Source organism: Elaeis guineensis, chromosome 1 (genome assembly GCF_000442705.2).
Source record: "Elaeis guineensis isolate ETL-2024a chromosome 1, EG11, whole genome shotgun sequence".
Classification (NCBI taxonomy): Eukaryota; Viridiplantae; Streptophyta; class Magnoliopsida; order Arecales; family Arecaceae; genus Elaeis; species Elaeis guineensis.
In genome coordinates, this window is record NC_025993.2 from 164787587 (window position 1) to 164815271 (window position 27685).

The window sequence follows — 27685 nt, forward strand, 5'->3', positions numbered from 1 at the left end:
GGGCCAAGCCTACATAATCACAACCTATGTGGATTAGGATCGGATCGAATCGGCCCATTTTTACAGCTCTATCGGTCCAATCCATTTTAACATCTCTAATTTTTTCATCTTGATAAATAAAAAGATGTCTTATAAAATAAAAAAAAATGGAGAGATAATGATTAAAAGATACCAGCTTTTTTTTTAAAAGAATTGATTGGTGATTGCTCAACTGATTACTTGAGACACCCACCATAATTTAGCACCTTATATTATTTAATACCGTTGGAAGCTTCGATCCCGATCCGCGAGTGAGCAACGCTTCCTACCGAGTCTTCTCGCGGCTCTCTCCCGCGCCGAAACGGTACGCTTCGTCACCGTAGCGCCCGAAACATATGGTTTTCTTTCATGTTTGTTTGATTTTTCAGTGCATAAATCGTCCTTGGCTTGACCGGAGCTCTTCCGTCTACTGTTTGTAATAAATTATCGTTTTCTTTAATGTTTTTGCTTGCTTCCATTGCCTTCCTTTTTCTCCAGTTGAGGACTATTTCTGCCGGTATTTGCGATGCTGGAATGTCTTCTGGCTCGGGGAATAGGTTGTGGCTTTCTGTAATTCTACTGGTAATATCCAAAATCTAGTCTTTTTGGGTATTTTGGTTTGTTTTGTTTGGTTTATATTGATTCTTGGGCTAAAGAATTGGTCGATGGTTTGCTTTTGTTTTTTTTGGATTTTCTTGATTTGCTTCTCCATCACATGTCCTGGTTCTTGTTGAATTTCTTTATTCAATGGGAGTTTCAATATGGAATTGGTTTAGACTGCCTTCTGAATGCTAAATAAGTGGTTTTCTTTAACGTTGTTCGAGTGTCGATGGCTAGGGTTTTGCTGTTTTTTTATCATATGGGGAATGTCTGAAACCGTGTCTTTTTCGTATCTATGGTAGTTGTGTTGGTTTTCTGGTTTTTGTTGTGTGGGCTTGGGTTGCTTGGCTTGTGTAGGATATCAGGTTTTTTGTTGGAATTTGATGATGCCTTTTGACTTCGTTTATACTTTCCTGATCGCTTGTTAATCATACATCATGATTCATGTTAGAAGTGTTAGTTTACTTTAATTTTGGTTTCTGGTAGAGTTTTGATGCAAGATCGTTTAAGACTGCCTTCGTGGTGCTAAAAAAGTGCTTTTTTTTTCTCTCTCTTTCTTTTCCTGAAAGTAAGCCGAGAGCTTTCGATCATCGATGTGAATGTGTAACGAATCTATATCCTTTACCACGCAAGTTAGGGTTTTGCTCTTGTTTTAATCATTTAATGGACGCAAAAATTGGGTTTGGTTTATTTTTGGATAGTTTTTGGGATCTTGTTTTCTTGATTTTGGGATAATTAAATAGATGCCAAATTTGTGCTTTATTTTCCTTTCCCTTTCCCCAGTATCCTGTTGGTCGATTCTTTTTGTGGGTTCAATTTCTTGGTTTCCTTTTGTGAGTTTAAATTGCCGGAATGAAGTAGGATCAGTTTTTCCAAAATTGGATGATTTTTTTCCTTCAGTATATGACTTGCTTTGATCAGGGTTTATATTAAATTATGTTATTCAATAGCATTGTTGGTGGCTTTACTCTTTCAATTTTACAACTCTGGATTAATGGGTTTAAGTAATTTCATGTTTTTTTGGTGTTGAAGGCTATGCCTTGGTATGTGATTCTTTAAATCATAATACATGATGTCATGGTTCATCTTAGGAGATTTCATAGTTTCTTTTGAGTTTTGGTTCATCTTAGGAGTTTCTGATGAAATCTTTCATTCATCAGTTTAGGTTTGTTCAGGAACTTAGTCTCTCTCTCTCACTCTCTCCCCCTTTCTCTCCCCACCCCCTCCCCTCTCTGCTTATGTGTGGGTGGGTGCATCATGCATGCATGTTGATGTGTGTGTTTTCCTCTTTTTTTTTTTTTTTTTTAAATATTTATAAGTGTCTTTGATTTTAAACTTCTAATCATCAAGATAGATTCCAAGATCATGCTTTCTCCCCAATGTTTTGGTCGATTGATCTTATTCTATTATTTTTTTGAAGAAATCATTTCCATTATTTCATCAATGAGTTTGGATTCTTGTTCTAAGGAAGGTTCAAGAATTTTGATTTGCATGATGCATTGCTTTAGCGTATGACATGTCTTAATCTGAATCAATACTGAAATCCTATATATGTTTATTTATCGGTGGATTGCTTTCATGCTTTTGTTTCACGAATATTGACTCTTGGGCTCATGTAGGATCAAATTTTTTGGGTCCAGTGCTTTGCTTTGCTATGTCATTTGCTCCAACTAAGAGATATGTGTCGATTTGTGTTGGATTTGCTTTTAAGTTGGTAGTGTCAGTTTAGTTCTCAATGCAAAACATGTGAAGAAATTTTTGAAGGTCTCTAATAAGAGCTTTGTTCAATTTACTCAGACTGTGTAAATTGGATGCTTTGTTTTCTTCTTCTACTTGTTATCTTCAAGAAAAATAAGATGAAAAAAACACACACATAACGACATAGAGAGAGGACAAAAGAGAAACTTTTGCTTCTTTATGTTAAGTTTTATTGTTGGTTATTAGAAAAGATTTTGGTGGTTTGATGTTTTTATTTTGCTGAAATTTGTGATCAAATTGACAGTGTGGGTTTGGGCTATGTTCAGGCTTTTTAGGTGGTGGAGGAGACATTTTATCCTCATAAAGCTTTATAACCTGAAGATTTCACAGAGTTGAGTTGTGACAAATGGGTGGAAAAGGATCCAAGAATCACAGCTCGCGTCGCTATTCTTATGATTATGGGTACATGCCTTCAGGATACAGTTCGAGGCATTCTTCCTACAGTCAGGCCCATGTGAATCCTGCGGTGGACAGGTTACAAAGAAAATATTCAAGGATTGGTGATGACTACCGCACACTAAGTCAGGTATCCTATAGTTCTTTTATATATGCTTTACCATGGCTTTTAAATTTTTCTCTTGCCATATCGTAAACTTTCTTCTGAATTATGTAGGTTTTGTTGCCTAAAGTCTAGCTGAAACAATGGTGTCAATGATTTCAGCTTTTTTTTAAAAAAAAAAATATTTTATCAAATTTAAAAAATGATAAAATACTGCTACTTTTTCGTTTACTTGCTCGAATAATTCGCAAAATGTATTGGGATAGTATGGTTGCTTATCTCATAGCCTTTAGTGAATTCTGGTGTATTCTAGTTTTATATGCTAACTACTTTCAGTTGTGAGAATCACATAATCAATGTCAATTGTGTCAAATCGTCAAGCATGCTTGAGTTGTAATTTGAAAGTTATTGTACACTGACTTACAAATTTCTCTTGTATTTTAGGTAACTGATGCTCTTGCAGAAGCAGGTCTTGAATCCTCTAATCTGATTGTGGGAATCGACTTCACAAAGAGCAACGAGTGGACAGGTTCACTTAAAAGAACTTGGTGTACCTTTTGGTTGTTCTTATTGACTTGCAGCATCATACTGCACTACATTTTGGAAAATTGGATTATTAATGTATCAGCAAAACCTGTATAAATGGGATAGGAATTCAATTTTCAATTGGGCATGTTAGTATAGCTTGTATGTTAACTGAGTTATGTGGAACATTGCTAATGACCCTATCTGCATGACATCTCATGTGGAATTTTCTCCTTTTTGGGTCTACTTAAGATACTAATCACTTATTTTCTATTGCTTGTACATAGAACTATTCTGTGTATTAGATGACCTGATACTTCATTACTCAGGTATAAAACATATCCATTCCTGTGAGCATGTCCTCCTTACCAGATATAGAACTGATTGTATCAAGTGGCTTATACATTGATATTTCTTAGAAGTAGAAGCATTATCTCAATACTTGGTTTTCCCATCTCAGTTACGTGCAGCATTTGAGGGAAAAAAATTGTGCAAATCTCTAGTGTCACTATGGTGATACGAACCTTGACATCATTCCTGGTGTTTGTTGTCTCTTAGGTAAAATTTCTTTCAATCGCCGGTGTTTGCATGATCTGGGAAATACTGCAAACCCATATGAGCAGGCAATATCTATCATCGGAAGGACCCTTTCTGCTTTTGATGAGGATAACCTCATTCCTTGCTTTGGATTTGGTGATGGTCAGTTTTATTCTGATTTAGACAACCTATTTATCCATCAGGCATAGCGTGTGCTATTTTGAATTAAATTTATAGGCTAGGATTAAAGTTGGAATCTACTTATAATGGATAAGATGGCAGCACATTTTTGTCTTTATTTGTGCAGCCTCCACCCATGATCAAGAGGTATTCAGTTTCTATCCAGATAACCGACCATGTGATGGCTTTGAAGAAGCACTACAGCGGTACAGAGAACTAGTTCCACAAGTCCGGCTAGCTGGTTAGCATAATGCTTATATTTTTCATATTTAGTTATGTAAGTTTTTCAGCTATTCTGAATTAATCTTATTAATCTCATGAATGACAGGGCCAACATCCTTTGCACCAATAATTGAAACAGCCATAAGCATTGTAGATAACACTGGCGGTCAGTATCATGTTCTTCTTATAATTGCTGATGGACAGGTCAGTTAGTTTTCTTCAGGTTTCTCTCTCTTTTTTTTTTTTTGCCATCATTTTTTTGATTGTCCTGCTGCATTTATGTATTTCTCTGCTTATGGTGTGCTTGTCAGTCAAGTCTGTCCTTCATGTGTTTGTTCATTGCCCATGCAAGTGTATAGCAATACTGCATCTTTTTTTGGTTTTTGGTTCTTGTGTTTCTCAAAGTTCTCAAATTTTTTTTAGGGTGACATGCTTTTACCCTTATTGACCTAGGTGACACGAAGTGTAGAGACACAGTATGGCCAGTTAAGTTCACAAGAGCGAGATACCATGAATGCCATAGTCAAAGCTAGGTAGTTAGCTAATATGACAGCCAAATTCTTTGCCTTTCAGTTTTCCATTTTATATTAGCATTTTCTCATCCATTTTCTTTATGCTTTTAGTGATCATCCCTTATCAATTGTTCTTGTTGGGGTTGGTGATGGACCCTGGGACATGATGCATGAGTTTGACGACAATATACCTTCCCGGGCATTTGATAATTTCCAGGTCAGCTCTCTCTCTCTCTCTCTCTCAAAAAAAAAAAAAAAGAGTCCAGGTTCTGAAGTGGAAGATATGGTCTATGGAACTATTTGTATAATTAGAAATAACTGCAAGAGTATATCATATTACCTTCGGTGCTGTGCAGTTTGTGAATTTTACAGAGATCATGTCTCGAAATATCCCTACTAGCAGAAAGGAGACAGAGTTTGCACTTGCAGCATTGATGGAAATTCCTTCGCAGTATAAAGCAACTATAGATCTCCAACTTTTGGGGTAATCGGATTTGTGTCATTTATTTCTGTTCATGGCTTCTAAATTCTAAAAGAAAGTATGCTTCAGCTGATAGCATGATTTCTGGCCATTTTCCCCTTTTTCTCAGCCGACGAAGAGGACTGCCACAAAGGGTTTGTCTGCCTCCACCAGCCATGTACCGTGGTTCAAGATCAAGTGGCCTTGAGCAAGGTCTTGGAGGCCATAGAAGTGCTACCACTGTCTCATCTGAAAGTTCTCAAGAAGATAAGCTGGTATGTGTTATTTCAACATGGTTCATATCTTTCCATCTTTTATTTGATATCTCGCTGAAATGATGGACATCCAACTCCAACATAATGCTCTTAAAATAGTCCATTAGTTGAAAATCTAGCATTTACATCATGTTGGGGCGTTTTTTCTTTGGTTATTAGATATTGGACTATTGAAGGAAAACATTTCTAGGTTTAAAACCTGGTTGATATGAATGTCTATTTATACATCATATGCTGCCAGTGTTAATATGAAAATATGCATTGGATGTAAATGCTCCTTGTCGCAGGTATGAGCTCCTGAAAGTTATTCTTTGTGTGTGTGTGTGTTTGCAGATGTGTCCTATTTGCTTTTGGCAATCCAAAGATCTTGCATTTGGATGTGGACATCAGGTAAATAATCTACTTAGCATTTTGAGGATTTGTTCTTTTTTTTTTTTCCTTTCATTACAAGAGTTCATTTGCAGACTTGCTATGACTGTGGGAGAGATTTGCAAAGTTGCCCTATTTGTCAAAGCCAAATCACAACTAGGATAAGGCTCTATTGATGCTCAGAAGCTATCACAGGCGCTAAAGCCGTGTGGTCCTTAAACGAAAGCCAGGCTTTTGAATCACTTCGCCTTGAACACTTTGGTTGATCCGTGCTTCCACCTCTATAATGTTCAGCACATAGTTGATCTGTAAATATTGTAAACAGAGTTCCAATGATAATGCTTCCTGTGTTGGTACTCAGGGTACAAAGCTCGGTTGTAGTCCTTGTGATGAAAGTGATTATCATACCTTATACTCTGTGCATCAAATTTGGAATCCTTATTTGTTCTTTTAATTTTTGAGGCTCCAATGGTTGTATGAGATTTCATTGTTCTATATTTGATATTGGCTGACATTGTCAAATGGTTGGTAAGGGGCATTTTTACTTGTTATCAGATTGTGAAAAATAACATTGCAGGCTTCTGGACATTAGATCATGTGTGCTGACCAAGTCCTTCCCTTGAGCATTGCATGGTTTTATTTTCTTAGCTTTATCAGTTTAAGCATCATCTTTCTAAAAAATGACTTTTATTATGGTGCATTTTTTCAAGTATATAAGAGGAAACTCAGTGGTAGGTGGGTTGATAATTTGAGTACAGTATACGAACTTCTTTTGGCCGAGTCAGTAGCCCTAACGAGCATAGCACTGCTCTGCCATTGCTTTCTTCCTTTTTTTTCTCCTTTGCTTGAAATACAAACTGGCCTTTATTGCCTGCAGCTGATCCAGTTCTTATGGCATGCCTGGAGGAAGTAATTGAAAAAAATTCCAGCAAATCCACTTTGTCCTTTCTAAAAAGGAATTCCAAGGTTATGTATTATTGCTTTCTTGCATAATTGAGCCATTTGTAATATATTTTCTTGGAAGTGTATAGCTCCAGTTCAGGCACACATGCTTCAGACACAAGCCAAGGATGTGGAAAATGTTTTACCTTTCTAATATGCAAATGGGTCATATATGGCACTGATGAGTCCACCTGTTTACATTGTTGGAGTACAGTATTGGCTTGGATATCCCAAGGAATCAAAAAGCTAGAAGCGCGCAGATAAATAAATATAACCTCATTTGAGTGCCCTCAGAATGAAGAAAAACCTCATTTGAGAATTTGATGGTTAATTAGTTGTGTTATAAGTTGCCACCTTGCTCAACACTTTAGCCCCCACTTTTTTTTTTTGTGTGTGTGTGTGTGTTGTTGTTGGGGCCTACTCTGTATTTTTTTTTTTAAAAAAAAAGAACTTTTGAAGTTTTTTGAGATCAAACAAAGCAAGAAAGCAACTTTAGTACTTTGCCAACCATCTATACGAGGGACTCCACATTGGTGATCCTCTTATGCAACTCGCATTCAAGTCTGACCTCTCTCATAATTCTGATTCTTCTTGGATCACCATCGTATATGATTTCCACATTTTGTTTTCAGTTCGTATCGAGTTTGTGCTTCTTCTAATGCATCCATCTCCATTGCTATATGATCTTGCAAGGCTTCGAAGGATGGATGACAAGATCGATCCTGAATCGAGCTACAGTATTTTCAAATATAATTTGATGAAGTCCATGAGAAATTTTGTAAAAGAAGTCTTAAATCCGATGGGATACCTTTCAGATTAAGACCTCCGATGATTAAATTAATCGGGGCTTAGAGAATCATCAGTAAGAATGGAAGAACGAGAAGACGAGAAAATTTTGAGAGAATAGATTAAGGACTCTTATTTCCTTCAGTGGGGGAGCTGAAAAGATTTAGTAAAGTCTCAGTTCTGTGAGTTTTGAATTAGATTTACCTTTCGGAGAGTATCCTGTCCCCTTTATAAAAAAAAAAAATTACTTAGCTGCTAAGTAATAAAGAGAGTTTGTTAGGCCGTTAATTTGTTATAATAGAATGATCAGTTGTATGGAGATCGTGGGCTGTTTACCCACGTGGAGATTTAGGTATAGAATAGCTGGAAGATAGCTGTAGTTAAGTTGGCCAACAGCTATAAGGTAACCGTCTGTGTATTTTAGAATCATATTAGTAATGTCGGTATTTGTACAATATCCCATATGATAGATCAGTAACGTTGGTATTAGTACGATGTCCTATAATGTAGATTCGCAAACAACCGAACTGATCATATTCCATCAGGAATTAGCTCTGGTCGATTCAGATCAGTAAATAAGTGAGCTGAGCGTTGAGTCAAATCGGTATTTAGCTGATCAAGTTACTTTAATCAATGATTTCAGATGATTTTGATGTTGCCACATGGCTTGCTGATGAGATCAATTTTTATGTACTAATAGATGCCCCCACTTTTCAGATCCTAAGTGAAATTCTTCACATCGGGTGTGGAAAGTCAATTCAAAAGATTTTGTTTGACTTGTGTTGTCAACATAATGCATCGTATGGCTGGCAGCTTAGAATATCAATTCCTTAATCATTCGAAGCGACACATCGCTTTTCGGAAACGATCCACCGAATTCAGTAATTATGAGTGCTTAGAGAATCGAAAGCTCATTATTATTCGGAAGGTTGTAACCAAATGTACTCATGCCACATGTTACACTCATCGTTGGCCATTCCACTTATGTTTCGAATTAATCCTGTACGACTAAATCAGGAAGAGATGTACTGAACCGACTTTTTCCAGAGTCATTGGATTATCGATAAGTGACATTGATTCGATGGTGTAGTCAATTAATTTGAACTGTTGACAGGTTTTATAAATAGGCCTATACTCTACTAGAAAATTACTTTACTGTTTCTTTATGTGGAAGCCCTGTTGAAACTTATTCGGAGCCTTCTCAACATCACTGGAGTCAGAAGGGAAGTTTTTTCAACATCACTGGAGCCGGGGAAGAGGCCATCGGAGTCAAAAAAGGGTTCCTCAAAAGCTTTCCTAGATCCTCCTCTTTGTCTATTAGGTAGACACTTTTCTTAGCTTCATTTTTACGTAAACCCAAAATTTTAGGTTCCCACTTCCCTATTTTTCTCTTTTGGATAGTTTTTCTCCTTTTTCCCTTTTCATTTGGTTTCCTCTTTCCAATTGCTTCTACTTTCTCTTTCTTTTCAAAAAAAAAAATCTTCTGAATAGCAGTAATGAGATGAGTCAGGGCGATCGTGTACCTCGATTGACCTAACCACTGCTCGAGTTTGAGGTGAAAATTTTTTCTTGTGCAACGATCGAAATTAGTACCTTAGGTCGGGAGGATCCAAAATCTCCTATAAGGGGTTTCTTAGATTATGTCAGCCCAAGTACTGAACAATCTGTCCTGACCGATCTCGATCTTCAGGAACTAAGAAAAAAATATTCAATTCATGAAGAATTCCAACTGATAGCTCCAGATCAAAATAATCGGATCATTGTACCTCTAGAAGGTTGTGTCATATTTTATGATGAGGTACTTTGGTCTAAACTTCAATTTTCTTTACATCACTTCTTTAGTAATATTTTAAACTTCTATAAACTTTATCCAACTTAAATTACTCCCAATGCCATTAGAATGATCATAGTATTCATCATCCATGGTAACTTTTTCATCGTAGAACTTAAGACCTCTCTCTTTAGGGTGTTGGTCGTCTTAAATAAACACCCTTATGAAAAAGACTGATGGTATTTTTCACCTTGGCCTAAGCATAAATTTGGTCCCACTCTTTCTTCTTCAATATACAATTGAAAAAAATTATTTTTTCTTTATTTCTTCTGATGTTCCATTGGGTTTTAGCTGTAAATGGTGTAAGTCTGAAACCAAATAAAATTTCAATAATGAAATATTCTTTGAGGATGAGGAGACTTTTGTAGGACTACTGGGTAACAAGATACCTAAGCTAAGTCTATTGGTGTCTGATCAGTTTTTGTTTGATGCCGACATCAGTCAAATCTCTCTCCAGAATGAGTCCGATGTTAGTTTTTTTTCTTTATTACTTTTACTTCATCATCATTTTTTATTATCATCGTGGGCGGATAGCGGGGATCGAACCCGCATCTTCTCCTTGGCAAAGAGAAATTTTACCAATCAACCATATCTGCATTTTCTTCATTCTTGATATGCAATAACACCTCGCCTTTTTTTAACAATCTTTATCTTTTTGCAGTAGCAATAATAAAGTTCGATCCAAAAAGATTGACTGATACAAAAAAGAAGAAGCAGGATCAAGCCAACCAACTTGCTTCAAAGAGGAGTAAGGAGACTGCAACTCCTTTGAGATCGGTTACCCCTCGATCATCACTTGGGGTAATATTGATAGACGCAGACACTGCTCTGGTCTCTATCGCACCATCGATAAAGTCAACCTGCCAACCTACCGAGGTGGCCCGTCCACCATCAAAAGAGGCATCATACCCAAGGTAGATTTTTTCTTCAGCACCTCCTCTGACATTAACAAAGTCAGCTCGATCAACAGATCAATAACCTAGATCCCAGACTCTCGATGTCAATTTACCATCTTCTTCATAGAAGAAGATCGACTTGGCGAAAGCGTCACTTTTGGAGATACCAAGGCTTAGTAGGGACTTGCTCTACATGATGATGCCCTAGAAGGATCTGGATTCTCGGAGGAGGAACGCTTTCATTGAGTAGATGATTACTACAGATTCAACAGTATTCTGGATGTAAGTATCATTTTCTTCTACTTCTTTTTTCTTTCTTTTTTTTTTTAATTCGGTACTGCACCGATCTAACCATATTTGTTCTCCTTTCTTTTTGCAGTCGACCATATTTTTCAAATTGCTTAATGGGCACCTGACATGATTTTTTGAAAATAAAAAGTCTCTAAGAGAGAAATTCTCGATCGAGAAAGAGGCCAAAAAGGCAGTCGAAGAGGCCAAGAAGGCAGTCGAAGAGGAAGGCTGCCAAGGAAAGTGAACTTACTGAGAGGCTAAAGAAGCAGCTTCACAAAAAAGATGGACTCCATAAAGAAGTAGAATAAGTAGCTTCTGGACAGCCAACGTCAGATCAACAACCACGAGATTAAGCTGTAGAAAAATACTAAGAAGATTTTTCAGTTGGAGGCTAAGTTGAAGGAGGCCAAGTCTACAATCAAAAAACATGATGTGGCTCTTCTTTCATATCAGAAATCGCTCGAGAAGGATAAGGAGCATCTTTCAAGGATCATTGAAGATTACAAGAACTCAGATGCTTTCCAAGATAAGGTAATGGAGGCTTCAGAAAGAGCTTTCGATTATAGCTTCTTGAGCTACAAGAGTTTGATCATCAAGCTTTTTTCGGATCTTGATCTCAGTAAGGTTACTATGGAGGCAGCTCTGGCACCAGTAGCTGAAGTAACCTTTGAGACTACCTTGGGGTCCATACTACGGTGCCACCTGCCACTCCTCTTATTGAAGTTCTTTCGATCGAAGTTCTAGCCAGTCCAATCGAGGTCCCCATTGTTGAAGTTACTCCCATAGAATCAGCTGACAAGGATCCTATTCTAGCTCCTTCAGCAGATGTTCCTCAGGCTAAGGCTTGAATTATCTTTATAATCTTTTTTTTTCTTTTCAAACTCTTGTATTAGCCCGACGTAGGCTTTTGTAAGTTTTTTTTTCACATCAATGAAGCAAACTTTTCAAGCTAGTATTTTTTCTCTTCACTTCAGATAGTATCGATCTCAATTAACCCAATCTAGATTTTTGATGTTTTAAAAAATATCTCAAATCATTCACAATAGATGGTCATTATCTGACTTCAATCAGATAATTATAAGTATATACAATTTAACCTTGGTTAGGTAAACAATTAAAGCATTCAACAAATATTGACTAATCTTAATCAAACTAATAATGGAGTCGATGTAGTTAAATTTAACGCATAAGCTTATCATTGAAATAAATTGAATCGAATCAACTGATTAGAGATAAATCAATCTCTTATAATTTATTGTAAAGGTTCCAAAAATACCTTTGTCCAAATTTGAAGTGACAAATCAGGTCATTTTATCTATGAAGTTTTGACCTGCGATGCCTTACTGCAACTTTAGTTGTTGATTGCTCCGAATCGATGTAACGAAGCTTAGTTTGTAAATCTGATTTTCATCGAATTTTTGTTGAATTTATTCTAAAAATCAAACATTTTAGTAGATGTTTGTAAGGTCTAATCTGGAGATCGGATATATCACATCTTTCATTTGAGATCCAATCCGAAGATTGGATATCTCACATCTTTCATTTGAGATCCAATTCGAAGAGTAGGTGTCTCATATCTTTTATTTGTGAGGTCCTATCCGGAGATCGATTGTCTCATATCTTTTGTTTGTGAGATCCAATTCGAAGAACGGTTGTCCTATATCTTTTGTTTCTAAGGTCCAATCTAAAGATCGGTTGTCTCACATCTTTTATTTGTGAGGTCCAATCCGAAGATTAGATATCTCACATCTACCATCTTAATTTGGTTGGGATTGTTATAGCTTTAATTTGACTTTTTTCGACCTCTTTTAGATAGGCTTAATTTTTGATGTTATCCTTGTTTGGCCGAACATCATAGCCTTGTTTGGATAGGCTTATTTCTTGATCAGTTTGATACTGATCTGGTTCGGGCATGAATTTTATTTATCATCATCCTCATTTGATCGATTTTCACCTATCTAGTTTGGATGAAAAAAAAATTTAATAGAAGATCATCTTCATTCAGATAATCAAAAATTTATCTTCATTGAGACAAAAGTTGAAGATTTTATTGAAAGACTTTATTGATAGTACATTCTGAGATTCTCAGCATTCTACGTTCGTGAAATAATTATGCTATCTAAATTCTCAATTCAGTAAGCTCTTGAATGAATTACTTTTGTAATCCGATAAGATCCTTCCCAATTTGGAGTAAGTTTTTTCTGTTCTGTGGGTTTAAAGACTTTAGCTCGGTGAAAGACTAAATCTCCTTTACAAAAGATTTTAGGTTTTACCCGAGTATTATAATATCTAATAATTTTTTGCTTATAAGTTGTTATACTGATCCGAGCACTTTCTTGGATTTCATCCAGTAGATCTAGATTTGTCCTCAGCCAATCTGAGTTGCTTTCTTCATGAAAATTTTCTATTCTGATCGTTAATCAACTGATTTCTATCAGTATTATAGCTTTTGCTCCAAAAATGAGCTTAAAAGATGTTCCTCCAGTTGATTTTTGAGGTGTAGTTCTGTATGCTCAGAGAACACTATAAAATTCTTCTGCCCAAAAATCTTTTACCTCAGTGAGCTTTATCTTTAGATCCTGAAGGGTAGTTCTATTAATGATCTCAGCTTTTCCATTAGACTATGAATGTCCCATCAAAATAAGCTGGTGATTTATATGAAGCTCGAAACAGAATATTTTAAACTTTTAATTATCAAATTACCATTCGTTATCGGTGATTAGTATCCAAGATAAATCAAAATGACAGATAATCATCTTCCATATGAAGTTTTGCATCTTCTTTGTCATGCCCCCAAATCCAACACTTGGGTCAACAAAATGACATGACTGCACAAACTCTAGAGCGATGTCCTAGAGATCATATAAGGTCTAAATAAATATAAATTTAAATATTTTTAAATAATCGAATAAACACCAAGCATGTCAATAGAGTCAATCCTCCAAATCAAATAGTAAATTTATTCAATTATAATTATTCAAATGTCTAATAATATCAGAAACTAAACTAGCTAATATACTAAAAGTTCTAATTCTCGAGCCCCTCGCCCAGCCTATCTGAACTAAGCATTTCGTGTCTCTGAAAAAAAAAAAGAAGATAGGAATATAAGCTTTTCTAGCTTGATAAGAATCACTGTACATCTACACCAATAACCATAATATAAGTTAAAAATAGCAATAAACAATAAAACATAATATCTTATACTAAATATCTAAAATAACTCAAATAACCGTATAATTAAGTATCAAATTTTTGTCTAATTAAAAAAGGTGTGTCATCATAAGCCAACAGATAAATCTTTTACTCATCACTAATTTTATGTCTTGTTATTATTTTTCTTATCACAATCACAGACGTATTAACCATTTTCTTTTCAACTTTGGACTAATCAAGATCATACCTCAATCTTCATCTGATCCAAATATATCGCTTAAGCCATAAAGGCTGTCCCAGACATGAGCTCCTGACAGACTGTCCCAAGATGAGCTCTTAGCTGGCTGTCCCACGTATAAAAATTTATGAAAATCATCCCAAGCATAAGCTTTTGGAGGACTATCCCAAGCATGAGCTCCTTACCGACTGATCTATATATAAGTCTGTAAAAACTGTCCCACATGATGATGCTAGCTCAAACCATATCTTTTCCATCCAACTTACATATTGATTTCGTCATATCATTTCTAATTTACAGTATAGTCAGGATAAGTATATCATATCCATATAATCACATTCTCAATCACTGATACACATGTGTAGTTAACATATAATATATTCATACTGAAAAATCATATCAAGACTAATAATATTTCAAATATAACAAATCCATCAACATCAATCCAATGGTCCAAAATAATGATACAATTCCAACAATAAAATAGTAAGTATATATATATATATATATATATACAAAATATATGGTCATTATGTACAAGGATTCTTACCTCAATCAGTGATAAATCAGATTCACTAAATTATATTTTGGATGTCAAAATCCTACTTGATGTCCTCGTGTTCGATGTATTGCTCTCCTATATATGTAAATTAATGTTACAAAATAAATCCTTCTTCCACACACAACCATAAAAGATCGAGGGCCGACCACCATGGTGACTCCCAGTGGTGGCGAAGCTGCAGCCTAGGCGACGGTCCTAACGGCGGCTGTTGCTAGCGGCAAGCAGGGAACACAAATAAAATAGGGATTGCCCTGTTTGAACCCAAAATCGATGGCTTCCCTTTGCACGCTGACGACGAGAGATCAACAAAAATAAAAAAAAAATCAAGAGAAAAAGGAGCTTACCTTGCTCTGACAGCCAATAAAGAAACTCCGACAACCCTTTTCCTATCCACAACCCATAGAGAATGCCTTGAGAAATCCCTCTAGACTCTCGGTGACCTCTCAATCAATCCATGATGAGGATCTAAGGAGAGGGGAAGAGGGCTTTATAGATAGATTTTCTAAGCTAATGGGGACTCCTTTTTGCCTCGTTCTTGACAGAATTGGGAGGGAAGAAGACTTAGATTAGGAGTCTCCTTCCTCCTCTCCATCGTGAGTCTTTGGGCTCACTCATTTTAGGCTGGATCCAAGAGTCCAAACGGGTTGGGCCATTACATTCTTCTCAGTAATTTGCACCAGAGGTTCAGCTTTCATCTATTTCGTAAAATAATCGATAGCCATAATTAAAATATTTTTTTAATTTATAGCCATTGAGAAAGATCCAAGAATATCCATTCTCCATATAGCAAAAGGCCAGTGTGCAGTAATAGAAATGCGTTCGGCTACAGACTACTATTGGATATTGGTATATCTTTGACATTGATTACATCTGTTGATAAGATCAACAGCATCCTTTTGGATGATAGGTCAATAATAACCTTGTCGAATGACTTAGTTTATAAATCAATGATCTACCCTCCAAGTGATTGCCATAGATTCCTTCATGAACTTCTCGAAGAGCATAATCAGCTTTTGATGGTCGCAAATATCGAAGTAACGAAAATGAATATGACCTTTTGTATAATCAGTTGTCTTGAATGACATACCATGGAGCTTATCTTTTAACTCTTCTTACTTCAGTTGGATCAGTAGGTAGAATTTTTTTCATAATATAATCTATTAACGGATCAATCCAACTTGGTTCATACTCAATTTGAGTGTTTATGAACGCTTCAAATTAGATTTTTCAATAATATGAATAAAAAGTTTTTGGTTGAGCTCGAAAAAATTTGATGTGGCTAAATGTGATAGGGCATCAGCTCTGATGTTCTCTAATCTTGATATTTGTATGACTTTTAGATCTTTGAAGCTTTTTGATAGATCTTTTATATTCTACAAATATTGAGACATTATAGAATTTTTAGCTTCAAATTGATTTCGTACCTATCCAACGACCAACTGTGAGCCAGTAAAATTTTTTAAGTCTTTTAACATCAAGCTCTTTGGCCATTTTGAGTCTAGTAATAAAAGCTTCATATTCTACTTCATTATTTGAAGTATTGAAGTTGAATCTTAGAGCTTGCTCAGTGATAATACCTTCTGGACTGGTCAGAATTAAATCAGCTCTACTTTCTTTGGAATTTGATGCTATATCAACATGTAGCACCCAAGAAGAGCTTTCATCAATATCTTTAGGACCTTTCAAGATTGGTTCTTCGTCGGACATAGAATATTTCATAATAAAATTAACTAGTATTTGAACCTTTAATGAAGACTAAGGTCGGTAATGAATATCAAATTTACTTAATTTAATAGCCCACTTTGCTACTCGATCCAAAGTATCAAGTCATTGCAAAACTGATTTCAAAGGTTGATCGGTTAGAACAATAACTGAATAAGCTTGAAAATAAGGTTGAAGTCATCCAGCCGATATTATAAGAGCATAAATTATCTTTTCAATTTTAGAATATCAAGTTTCAGCATCTCGAAGTAATTTGTTAGTATAGTAAATTAATTTTTGTATTTCTACATCATTTCGGACTAAAATCAAGCTAACAACTTTAGTCAAAATAGATAAATATGTGAATAATTTCTTACGTTCAATTGGCTTTGACCGTAATGGGATTATGCCGAAATACTCTTTAAGATCATCGAAGGTAGCTCGGCACTCATCTGTCCAGTTAAAATTTTTGATTTTTTTTAAAATTTTGAAGAAAGAAAGATATTTCTCAGTCGATTTGGATATGAATCGACGAGTGACACTATCCATCCGATAAGTTGTTGTATCTCCTTTACAATGCTTTGATGTTTCATCTCAAGTAGTACTTAAATCTTCTCAAGATTAGCTTTGATCTCTCTTTGAGTCATTAGAAAATCTAAATTTTTTTTTGATGTAACTCCAAAAATACATTTGTTGGGGTTGAGCTTCATTTGATATTTACATAATTCTTCGAAAACTTCTTCTAGGTTGGCAATATGTCAATCTGACTCAATGCTTTTCACCAATATATCATCATTATAGATTTTTATATTACGATCAATTTATTGCTTGAAGATTTTGTTGACCAAACGTTGGTATGTAGCACCTATATTTTTAAGATCAAAAGGAATCATTTTATCACAATACAAATATCTTTCAGTGATAAAGGCTATATTTTTTTCATTCTCGATACTATTTTTGATCTGATTATAGTCAGAAAAGACATCCATGAAACTTAGCAATTTATGTCTTAAGGTAGCGTCAACAAATTGATCAATCTTTGGAAGAGAAAAATTATCTTTTGGATAGACTTTGTTGAGGTCGGTATAATCAATATGAACTCTTTATTTTTTATGAATTTTTTTAATCATAACAATATTTGCGATCCATTTCGGATATTATGCCTCTTTGATGAACTCGGCTTTCAAAAGCTTATCAACTTCTTTAACTATTATTTTTTATCTTTCTGAAGTGAAACTTCTTTTCTTTTACTGCACTAGTTTATACTTTGGATCAATATTTAGCTTATGTACCACAATATCGGTAGAGATTTCGGATATGTCAGAAGCTGACTAGGCAAAGATATCGATGTTTGTTCGAAGCAAAGATATTAATTTCTCCCTTAGATTAGATTTCAATTGAGATCCGATCTAAATAAATTTTTTTGGATCTTTACCTAAAGGAATAGTAATGAGTTGTTCAATGGTTCTCAATTTTTGCTGACCTCAGCTTTCTATTTTTTGATCAGATATTTCAATTGATAGAGTCTCTACTGATTTTTTCATCTTTGTAGCAATCAAAAAGCACTGCTTAGCAAGTATTTGATCTCCTTGCATGTCCTTGACCCCATCTTTGGTTGGAAACTGGACTAGCAAATTAATAATAAGTGAAAACCACAGCTTTGAGAATATTAAGTCCTAGTCGGTCAAGAATGGCATTATAAGCTGATGGTATCTTGACAACCAAAAAAATATGCCATACAGTAGATTACTGAGATTCTCTTCTTGTGGTGATTGGTAAAGTAATTTCTCTTTTCACAGCTACAGAATTTTTAAAGAATCCAACTAGCAAAGCATCGATCTATTTTAACTGACTTAGCATGTTTATTTTTTGAAATGCATCATAGAATAAAATGTCAGTGGAGCTTCCGTTATCAACTAGTATTCTTTTTACATCATATTTTATTATTGTCATAGAGCCAACAAAAGTATCATTATGAAGAGTTTGAACTCCTTTGACATCATTATCAGAAAATAAAATCATATTATCAATACGTTGCTGCTTTAGAGAAGGGCTTTTAGCTACTTTAGTTACCTCCGAGCTTCGTCAAGATCTGAGATCACATTGATGACTCTAGTAGTGAGCTTTTTGAGCTCATTTTCATCGTCAGACCTCTAGCATTGTTCAGCAGTTTGATTTGTCCAAACTCGAACATATTTGCTGAAATAATCTCGACAGATTAGTGCCTCAATTTCATCTTTAAGTTGCCAGGACTCTTTAGTATCATGGCCATGATTTCGGTAGAAGCGATAATATTTTCTTTTATCTCTTTTTGTTTGCGGGGCCTTCATGGGATTAGGTCGGTGAAGATAGCTTTGGTCCTCAATCTCTATCAATATTAGAGTTCGAGGAGCAAACAATGAGGCATAGGTATCAAATTATCGAGGTGGCACTTCTGGATCTCGAATTTGTTTACGATCGATCAGAGTCATTTCTTTGTTGACTTTTGCGGTCTTTTTCTTGGGGCTGCTTTTTTCATTCTTTTCCTTTTCGCTTGGCGAATTATGCTCTCTTCTTCTTTAGCTTGAGCATACTTTCAGATCTGGAATAAAATTTGCTCGTAAGTATCCAGATAATTCTTATTGATGGAGAAGATTAATCAATTGCTGCGGAGTCCTTGCTTTAAAGTAATTATTGCTACAGACTCATTGAAGTTTTTTTTACTTCTAGTGTGTTGGTATTAAAGCACGCCGTATACTCTCGGAGAGATTCGTCCTCTTACTGTTTGATAGTAAAAGACTGTTTGTATTTTTTTATATTGACTAGGTTATTACCCAAGTAAGTAATGAATAGCTTTGCCAACTATTCAAAAGAGAAAATAGATCTTGGTTGGAGTCCGAAAAATCAGATTCTACGGATTTCTTAAGAGTAATAGGGAAGGCAACACAAAATAGGGCATTAGACGTCCCTTGCAACCTCATAATAGATCTGAAACCTTCAAGATGGTCCAGAGGATCAGTGGAACCATCAAACAATTCCACCATAGGCATCTTGAATCAGAAGGGAACCGATTCATTTAAGATTTCTTGGGGGAAAGCAGACAGCAAATTGAAGTCTCTTCCACTCTGAGAGTGGCTTCCAAGCTGTATTTCCATCAATCTTTTCTCATGATCTTGAATCTTTTGTCCAAGACTTTCTTTCCAGTGCAGTTTCTTGCTGAGCGAAGTAGATTCTACTTTTCAAGATTGATCAATATGATCAAGAAGATGATTATGATGAAGATCTTGATGAATTGACTGCTGGGTGTGACGAGATTGAGCTTCTTGAGAAGCCACTTCTTAATGCTGCTCAGTAGTGCATTGAAGTTACTGTACTGCAGCAATAAAGGTTTGGACCTGTTGAATCAGAAGATTAAATTATTATTGATCAACTACAATCGGAGTTGAATATTCTTTTAAACATCTTCCAAAGAAGATGGTATAGGTGAAGGATGATTTTGTACCTTCTTGTTCATCATTTCCATCAAAATTTTTAAAAAAAAATCTCTCCTCCTTCTAGTGCCAATCTGATGTCACAAAGTTGTAGAGGATGGATAACGAGATCGATCCTGGATCGAGCTAGAGTATTTCCAAATGCAATTTGATAAAGTCCACGAGAAATCTTGCAAAAAAAGTCTTAAATCCGATGGGGTACCCTCCGGATTAAGACCCTTCGATAATTAAATTAGCTGAGGCCTTGAGAATCAACAGTAAGAATGGAAGAACTAAAAGATGAGAGAAAATTTTGAGAGAGTAGATTGAGGACTCTTGTTCCCTTTAGCGAGAGAGCTGAAAGGATTCAACAAACTCTCAGTTCTATGAGTTTTGATTTAAACTTACCTTCCAAAAAATACCATTTATATAAAAGGAAGTTACTTAGCTGCTAAGTAATAAAGAGAGTTTATTAGACTGTTAGTTTGTTATAACTAGTTACGAAGTATAAGAGGGACCAGGGGTGCCACTGTCCCTCAAAATATTTTTAAATATTTATTACCTATATATTTATATATATGGTGGTCTCTCCAATATTTTAGTCTTACACACATTACGAATCCACCAGTTTGAAAAAAGATCGTATAATTAATTTATATATTAATTTTTATTTAAAATAATAAACTTTTTAAAGAAAGAATAGTTATTTATTTATTCTTTAATCCTTTATTTATTCTTCAACTTTTAATGTGGAAGAGATTATTGAGATTTTTACACAATCAAAATTATTTTGTAAATTGCATAAGACAATATTTTTTTACTTATCTTTATTTATACATAAAAGTAAACATTTATTGATATTTTTTTAATATTTTTGAATATATATATCTTTATTTTATTATTTATTAAAAAATATTTTATTTAAAAATTATTAATCAATTATTATTTTGTCCTCCCAATATTTGATGTCAGGCTCTGCCACTAGTTATAACAGAATGGCCAGCTGTATGAAGATCATGGGCTATTTATCCACGTGAAGATTTAATTGTAGAATAGCTGGAAAATAGTTGTGGTTGAGTTGGCCAATAGCTGTAAGATAACCGTTCGTGTATTTTGGAATCATATTAGTTATGTCAATATTCATATGATGTTCCATATGATAGATCAGTGATGTTGGTATTAGTACGATGCCCCATAATGTAGATCAGCAAATAATCGAATTAATTATATTCCATCGAGAATTAGCTATGGTCGATTCAAATCGGTAAATAAGTGAGTTAAAGATTGAGTCAGATCAGTATTTAACTGATCTAAATTATTTTAATCAATAATTTTTAAATAATTTTGATGTTGCCACGTGAGTTAATGTTGTGGTCGATTTTTATGTGCCAACACTATCCTCATTCTAACTACACGTATTTAACCGCTATTTTCTTGGACACATAAAACAACATTTTCAATTGCGTGAGCATCGAGGCCTACCCATTAACAAGTCTTGCCACACGTTATCATCTCAGAGACCTATAAGTAATTAGATATTTTTTTTTAGTAGCTTTACTCCAAACCGCTCCTCCTGCTCTCAGTTTCTAGTCGATAGGTTTTCAAGGGCCATGGCATCCTGCCAAAACTTCTCAGTTAATCTCTTGGCCTTTTCTGGTGTCTTTCCTGAAAGATACAACGGAAAACGAGGTGGGCTGCCTACCAAGTCAAAGTTCTAAAGGCCAACACCATTTGAAGTCAACATAGTGATGCTATCGTGTCAGACTCTTCCATCTTTCCCTATCAAAACTAGTACAACGCACATGCATGGGCATGGAGACATTTGAAAAAATATGAGATATTCCGAAATGAATTTATATAGCTCTCTGATATATATTAGTTGGCTTGGACTGAAGGAGGTTCGATTACTCATCTTCAAGTTCCGAAAAGGAAGAGAAGATGAGGAAGAAAACTCTCCTTGCGGTGATCACTGGGTTCATGGTGGTGATGTTCTTCTTGGCTGCTGCAACTGCCAGATTGGAGGTCAAGGAGCACGAGATCCATCCACAAGGTTAGCTTTTATCTCATTTCTCCAATAACACGATGTTCCGAGAAGGGCTATGTTAATAAGACTGCGTTTCGCAGCTCTTTTAATCCAAGTGGCTTGGGTTCTGCGCGCCATAGTTTTATGAAAAGATACACGCTCTTGCGTCTCAAAATTGTTCTGAGGCATCATCTAATGCTTCCCTCCAAAGCAAGATTTTTCTTGAGGATTTATAAGACCACTCTATATCGCAATTCTGAAGCTTAATAACCATTAAAATTCATCCAAACCACGAAGCTACCTTCTTTTTAAGGTGTTGCACCTGCTAAAAGTTGGGATCCCTTTCAAATAAAGCTGTTAGTCTGCTCTTTACTTTGAGGGAGATTTAGATGGTATTGTTGATGGACTTAATTTGTTTACTACTTGGTCTGGAAGCATCCATGACGGTTTCTTCTTGATTACTGAAGGATGCAGGTGCTGCTGGTTCATTCTCAGGCCCATGATTCGATGCGACAAAGTCTGCTGTGGAGATGATTGCTGCTCATAACAATTAGTAACCGGGACCAATGCCTCCCTAACATTTGGAGTCCTCTGAAATGGAATTGGACAAGAAGTAATCGCTCGGGCTAATGCAAGGGAGTTGTAAAACAGAGGCATTAGTAATTGAAAGTCCGTATGTCAGAAAAACTTCTTTCTTTCTCTTTTTTTTTTTTTTTTTTTTCCGCTTTTGAGAATGAAAAACTTCTCTTTCTACCCGGGCAAAATTATATATATATAATTTAGTTGTTGTTGAATGAAATGAACATGCCTCCTATCTATATTGACTAAGTCAAACTATACAAGCAGGTTGAGTCTGGTGAAGTTACTGCTGCATTTGAAGAACACGCACAATTGACAAATAATAGTCTTTTTGTAGCTAATTTTCCTACACCAAATTGCTTCTATGCATAGTATTGTTGACATCATAGTGACTATCTTTTAGCATCATGATGATAACCCATCGTAGCCCATTATCTTTGTTGTCATTTGGGTTAACCTTCATCAATATTCTAGCCTTTATTAAATCCACCTACAGGTTTAGTGCGATTAGATGAAAGGCATCAAGATGAACTTTTGATATTAGATCAGTAGATAATATTTAATTAACAAATATTTTATTTAGATAGACACACAAGGATAATGAACTAATGGAGGCTGCTATTTAAAAACACCATGGAGTTTATTAAAACCCAAAGAAAACTGTACAAATTAAGCCAACAGATGCAAAAAAAATAAAAAGATAAAAAAAAGAGACTACGAAGAGAAAATAAAACAAAGAATCTTCCAAGCAACGAGGAAGTGGCCGCTTAAGCACTCACACGAACATGCAAGTGCCCACTCCAAGTAATCAGAAAAGCTTTTCCTTAGCACCTGATACACACTTTTAAGCTTTTGTTTAGAAAAATTCTGAGATGATTTCTCTCCTGCCATATATTCCAACACATGGACATTACAAGCTGATCCTAGCCTTCTCTGATGCTCTTCTTGATTATCTTTTTCCTCCTACTAGTCCAGAGCCACAGCAGGGTTGGTCGATGACCCTTAACACCGAAGCAAGTTTTGAGTGCAAATTCTTGGCAAACGAGCACCTTTTTTTTTTTTTTTTTTTTTTTTTTTGAGGATAAGGAAGGCAGCAGAATTCTGCCACCCACAGCTTTTATTGAAGTCTAAGGTATTTACAGAAGGTTGCTCAGTATAAACAAAGTGTTGATCCAGAAAGTAAAGGTAGAAAAGTATAGAAAAGATGGGAGTGATGATCCGGAAGATACATCAAATTAGATTACAGGGAGAAGAAAATGCCAGCCACGATCTTAAGGTTGTGGGGTTGCTTCTACAAATTAGACCTCAGGATGAATTGGGTATCCTTAGCTTCACTATCTGGCAGTATTCAGCTGGTCAAGAAACCTGATTAAGTTGGGTCAGAGAACCCATCTGCAGGAGTGGTAACATCAGATCCATTCGTCCGTTCAGCGGTCGATGGTGGGCACAAGGACATAATTAAAAGAGCCACTCTTTGTTTGCATTGTTCACCATATTAGTTATCAGCAAGCATGCATCCTTGGAAGATGTCGAACCTTGGACCAAATTTCAGCAAAGGATGACATGAGCGTAGTGTTACAGATGGAAGACCAATCATTAAAGCATCTACGACCTTCAGCTGCAAGCCTGCAACTAAAACTTCAGATGCATTTCGTTCTTTCCACAATGCCCATGTAACAGAAGCAATCAGCATAAGCATCACGGTTTGTGATATCTTTGAGAAGTTTCTTGTTCTCCAATTCAAGCAAAGAAATTCAGAAGTAGTTGCCGGAGGTAATACACCTAAAGCGGAGCAGATTCATTTCCAAATCGAGGCAAAGAAGGTGCGGTCTGTGAAAAGGTGATCCACTGTTTCTGGTATCTGCGGGCAGAATATACGGCCACCCAAGGATTTCCCAAGCTTCTTACCAATTAGGTCTCGTGTTTAGCCGTTTCTTCCAGCAAAGCCAGAAAACACCTAACTTTTAATGGCACTGAGAGAGTCCAAAGGGATGCAGGACTGAGGTTATCCTTCGTAATAGCAAACCATAAACTCTTTAGCAAGTTTTAACCTCCCCGAATGTCCTTTCATAACAGTGAACAATTGGATTGGCGGGGAGGGGTGTCATGTGGTTATCCTTTATGTGGTGCAAACTCCGAGACGATTTCGCGCTTGTTCATCAGGTGTCCTCTAACCACAAGTATATTGTTCACTCCCAAGCTTCATTTGAACATCAAAGGCTGGCCTTCAAATCTACTGGATTTTTGGACTACCTGGAGGAAAAAGCGAATTTATAGCTCCTGGAGAGAATCTTGGGATTAGCAGATTTCTTTAGGAAAAAAAAAAAATAATGGAGACTAAGGAGGTCGCAGCCTTTATTAGTCACTAGACTTTATTAACAAAAAAATAAGAAACAAGAAAGTTCAAAAGATAAAATATGTACAAAGACGTAGGATACCGAGAGATCAGTTGAAGAACAGAGAAGACCAATAGAGAAGGGTCTAGTGACAAATAAACAAATTCTGACAGCCTTTGTAATTCTGCAGGAATCGTAGAAACACGTCCAAGAAACTCCTATTATGTATTTAAAGACAGCTTGCGGGTTTCTACTCCAAAGATTTTTTATATTGAGAAGCTTTTTATGATATACAAGCTGTTAGAAAATACACCTCAAGATTTGATCCACATTGAGCCCATAGCAAGATCCAAGATGAAAAACGAAATCTAACGAGCCTAAGAACAGTCCAATCAAAGTCCAAACGACGAAAATACGCACGAAAAAAAGATGGTACGGTGCACGAAGAGGCGACAGCCGGCAACGAGCAGCGAGGACTAACGGAGAGCCGCCGAACCTGATGGAGACGCATGCGTGCAAATGCACGCGGCTAGCGCCTGGGCGGGCCCAGCGTGCACTGGCGGACTAGCCCAGTGCACGCGGGGCACCTAGGCCCAGCGCCCCTACACGGTCCACCATAGACCGTGAGGCGCTGGCAGTCCATGGGACCGGCGTGGACCGAACACGCAGTTCACGCATGGTTCAGGGAGTGTTTTGCGCGATCGGAGGATCCAAAACACAGCCGATCGTGATCAAATGGCTGTGGTTGATTTCGGATTTGATCAGATAATCAATGGCCCTGTTTTGCACGATCGGACGGCTCTGGAACGCGCCGGTCACGATCGGACGGCCACGGATGATTATAGATTTGATGGGGACTCTGTTTCCTACTGAAACAATTTTTTATGATTCTGGAGTCGATATAACTCCGATTGACGAGCCGTCAGTTGCGTTGGAGAGCTGAGGACATCCTAGAGGTGTAGAAAGGCTTCAACAGAGGTTTCAGAGAACTTTTGTGAGGATTTTAGAATTTGTTCTTGAGAGACTCTTGTACAAGGGTTGAGTGGTGAGTTCCTCTTGTATTGATTTTGTTTTATTTTCTCATAGTGAAGCTTGCATATCCCGTGAAGGTAGACTTGAGACTAATCCACATATTTGTATTGTGTTTTCTATTTTATTTCTTCTTTCTTCCTACTGCACCGTATGGTACCAGATCTTGGTGGCGCAACAATTGGTATCAAAGCAAGATGGTGTCAAAGCGTAGATTGCAGCAGTGGTGATCGAGATAGAAAATAGAGAAGACAAGCACAATCAAGATAGAGATCAACAGGTTTGATGGAAAGAGCAATTTCTCCTTGTAGCAGACAAGGGTGAAAGACATGCTCATTCAGTAAGGGTTAATCAATGCTTTCTTGTACGAGGAGAAACCGTCCATCATGGAGGTGCAGGATTGGAGATGGCTCCAGATACAGGCGGTGGGTATGATCCGCTTGTATCTAGCGGATGAGATGGTGATCCATAAACTTAACGAGACTTCTCCGACGATACTTTGGTCAAAGCTTGAGGAGTTGTATATAACGAAGTCTCTCACCAACATCCTTTTTCTCTGGAGGCAGTTCTACCAACGGCAGATGACTGAGGGACAGAGTGTGCAAGAGCATCTCAGCCACTTCCAGAAGATTCTCATTGATCTCCTCAGCGTTGGCGAGAAAGTCGAGGAGAAGATCAGGGTGCTGGTCTTGCTAGCGTCGCTCTCTCCTTCGTATGAGTCTTTGGTGATTGCTCTTCTAGTGGGGAAGAGCACCATCAAGATAGACGAGATCACCGCGGCGATTCTTCAGAATGAGATTCTCATGAGGGAGAATCCAGCTTCGAGCTCAAGTGCCGGCAGCTCAATTTTGGTGGTTTCTGGAGAAGCAGGAGGGGCAAACAAAGCGACAGGAGATCGCGGCGAGGACAGTCCAAGTCCAGAATGAGAGACTTGAGCAAGACCAGATGTTACCAGTGTGATGAGTTGGGATATTTAGCCAGAGATTGCCCTCAACTTAGGGATCGGACGAAGGCTATTATAGTGACGACCAGTAGCGAGTCAGAAGATGATATTCTAGAGATATCTGACGAGATATTTAATTCTTCCCAATAGTGGATTTTAGATTCTGCATGCATCTATCATGTATGCTGCAGAGAGGAGCAGTTTGACTCTTTGAAAAGCAGTGAAGGTACTATTTATCTTCCAAATGGATCGAGCTATGTGATCAGAGGCATCGGGATGGTCAGCTAGGTGCAGTGAGGAGATTGAGAGAGGTCCGATACATATCCAATTTTAGACAAAATCTTATCTCACTAAGCAGACTGGATTCGAGAGGCTATAGGACGGTAACTAATGGAGAAATTCTGAAGGTATTGTGTGGCGATAGAATTATTCTGGAGGAGAAGAAGAGGACGAGAGGACATTACTACCTGACTAGAAGCCTAGTGTGAGGTGGAGCATCAAGAGCCAGGAGGAGCCCAAAGCGAGGTGGAGCTCCAGATGGAGGTGGATCGGGCACTAGACGGGAGACTCGGGAGGACAAGAGGCGACGTCGCAGGATGAGATTCCTATCGCCGCAGGATGATACCCCGAACAGATCTTTGGTCAGAGTGGACACAGCCCATGACAGAGGTGGGATCGAGCGGCCTGGCTCGACTCCTATGTTTGTCCATCCATAAGATAGCAGGCATGCCCCAAGACGTGGGGGTGAGACGGATCGCAAGCTCTTAGAGACAGGTCGAGGCTGAATATTGAGTCGAGGTGGAGATTGTTAGCAAATACGCCTCAAAATTCGATCTACATTGAGTCCATAATGAGGTCTAGGATGAAAAATAAAATCCAACGAGCCCAAGAACAGGCCAATCGGAGTCCAAACGGTGAAGATACGCACGAAAAAAGGACGACACAGTACATGAGGCGACGACGGGCCGGCG

At 36.9% G+C, this 27685-nt stretch overlaps 1 protein-coding gene and 1 long non-coding RNA gene across 3 annotated transcripts; both read left to right on the forward strand.

Annotated features, from left to right (window-relative positions):
* Positions 1–243: 243 nt before the first annotated feature.
* Positions 244–6409, forward strand: LOC105060496 (E3 ubiquitin-protein ligase RGLG2). Of its 2 annotated transcripts, none has more exons than XM_010944236.3 (12): positions 244–343; positions 2643–2902; positions 3320–3404; positions 3959–4099; positions 4245–4358; positions 4446–4543; positions 4793–4872; positions 4963–5068; positions 5208–5335; positions 5442–5586; positions 5920–5976; positions 6051–6409. In XM_010944236.3, exons 2-12 carry the CDS (start codon positions 2723–2725, stop codon positions 6129–6131), a joined length of 1215 nt encoding a protein of 404 aa, XP_010942538.1. In that variant the 5' UTR covers positions 244–343; positions 2643–2722; the 3' UTR covers positions 6132–6409. The 2 variants fall into 2 exon arrangements, with proteins under 2 accessions (XP_010942538.1, XP_010942537.1); XM_010944235.3 differs by lacking the exon at positions 244–343 and adding an exon at positions 435–600.
* A 15182-nt stretch (positions 6410–21591) lies between these two features.
* On the forward strand, positions 21592–22645 carry LOC105060497 (uncharacterized). The gene is made up of 2 exons (XR_834442.4): positions 21592–21854; positions 22295–22645. It is a non-coding gene; the product is annotated as an uncharacterized lncRNA (long non-coding RNA).
* Positions 22646–27685: the final 5040 nt, after the last annotated feature.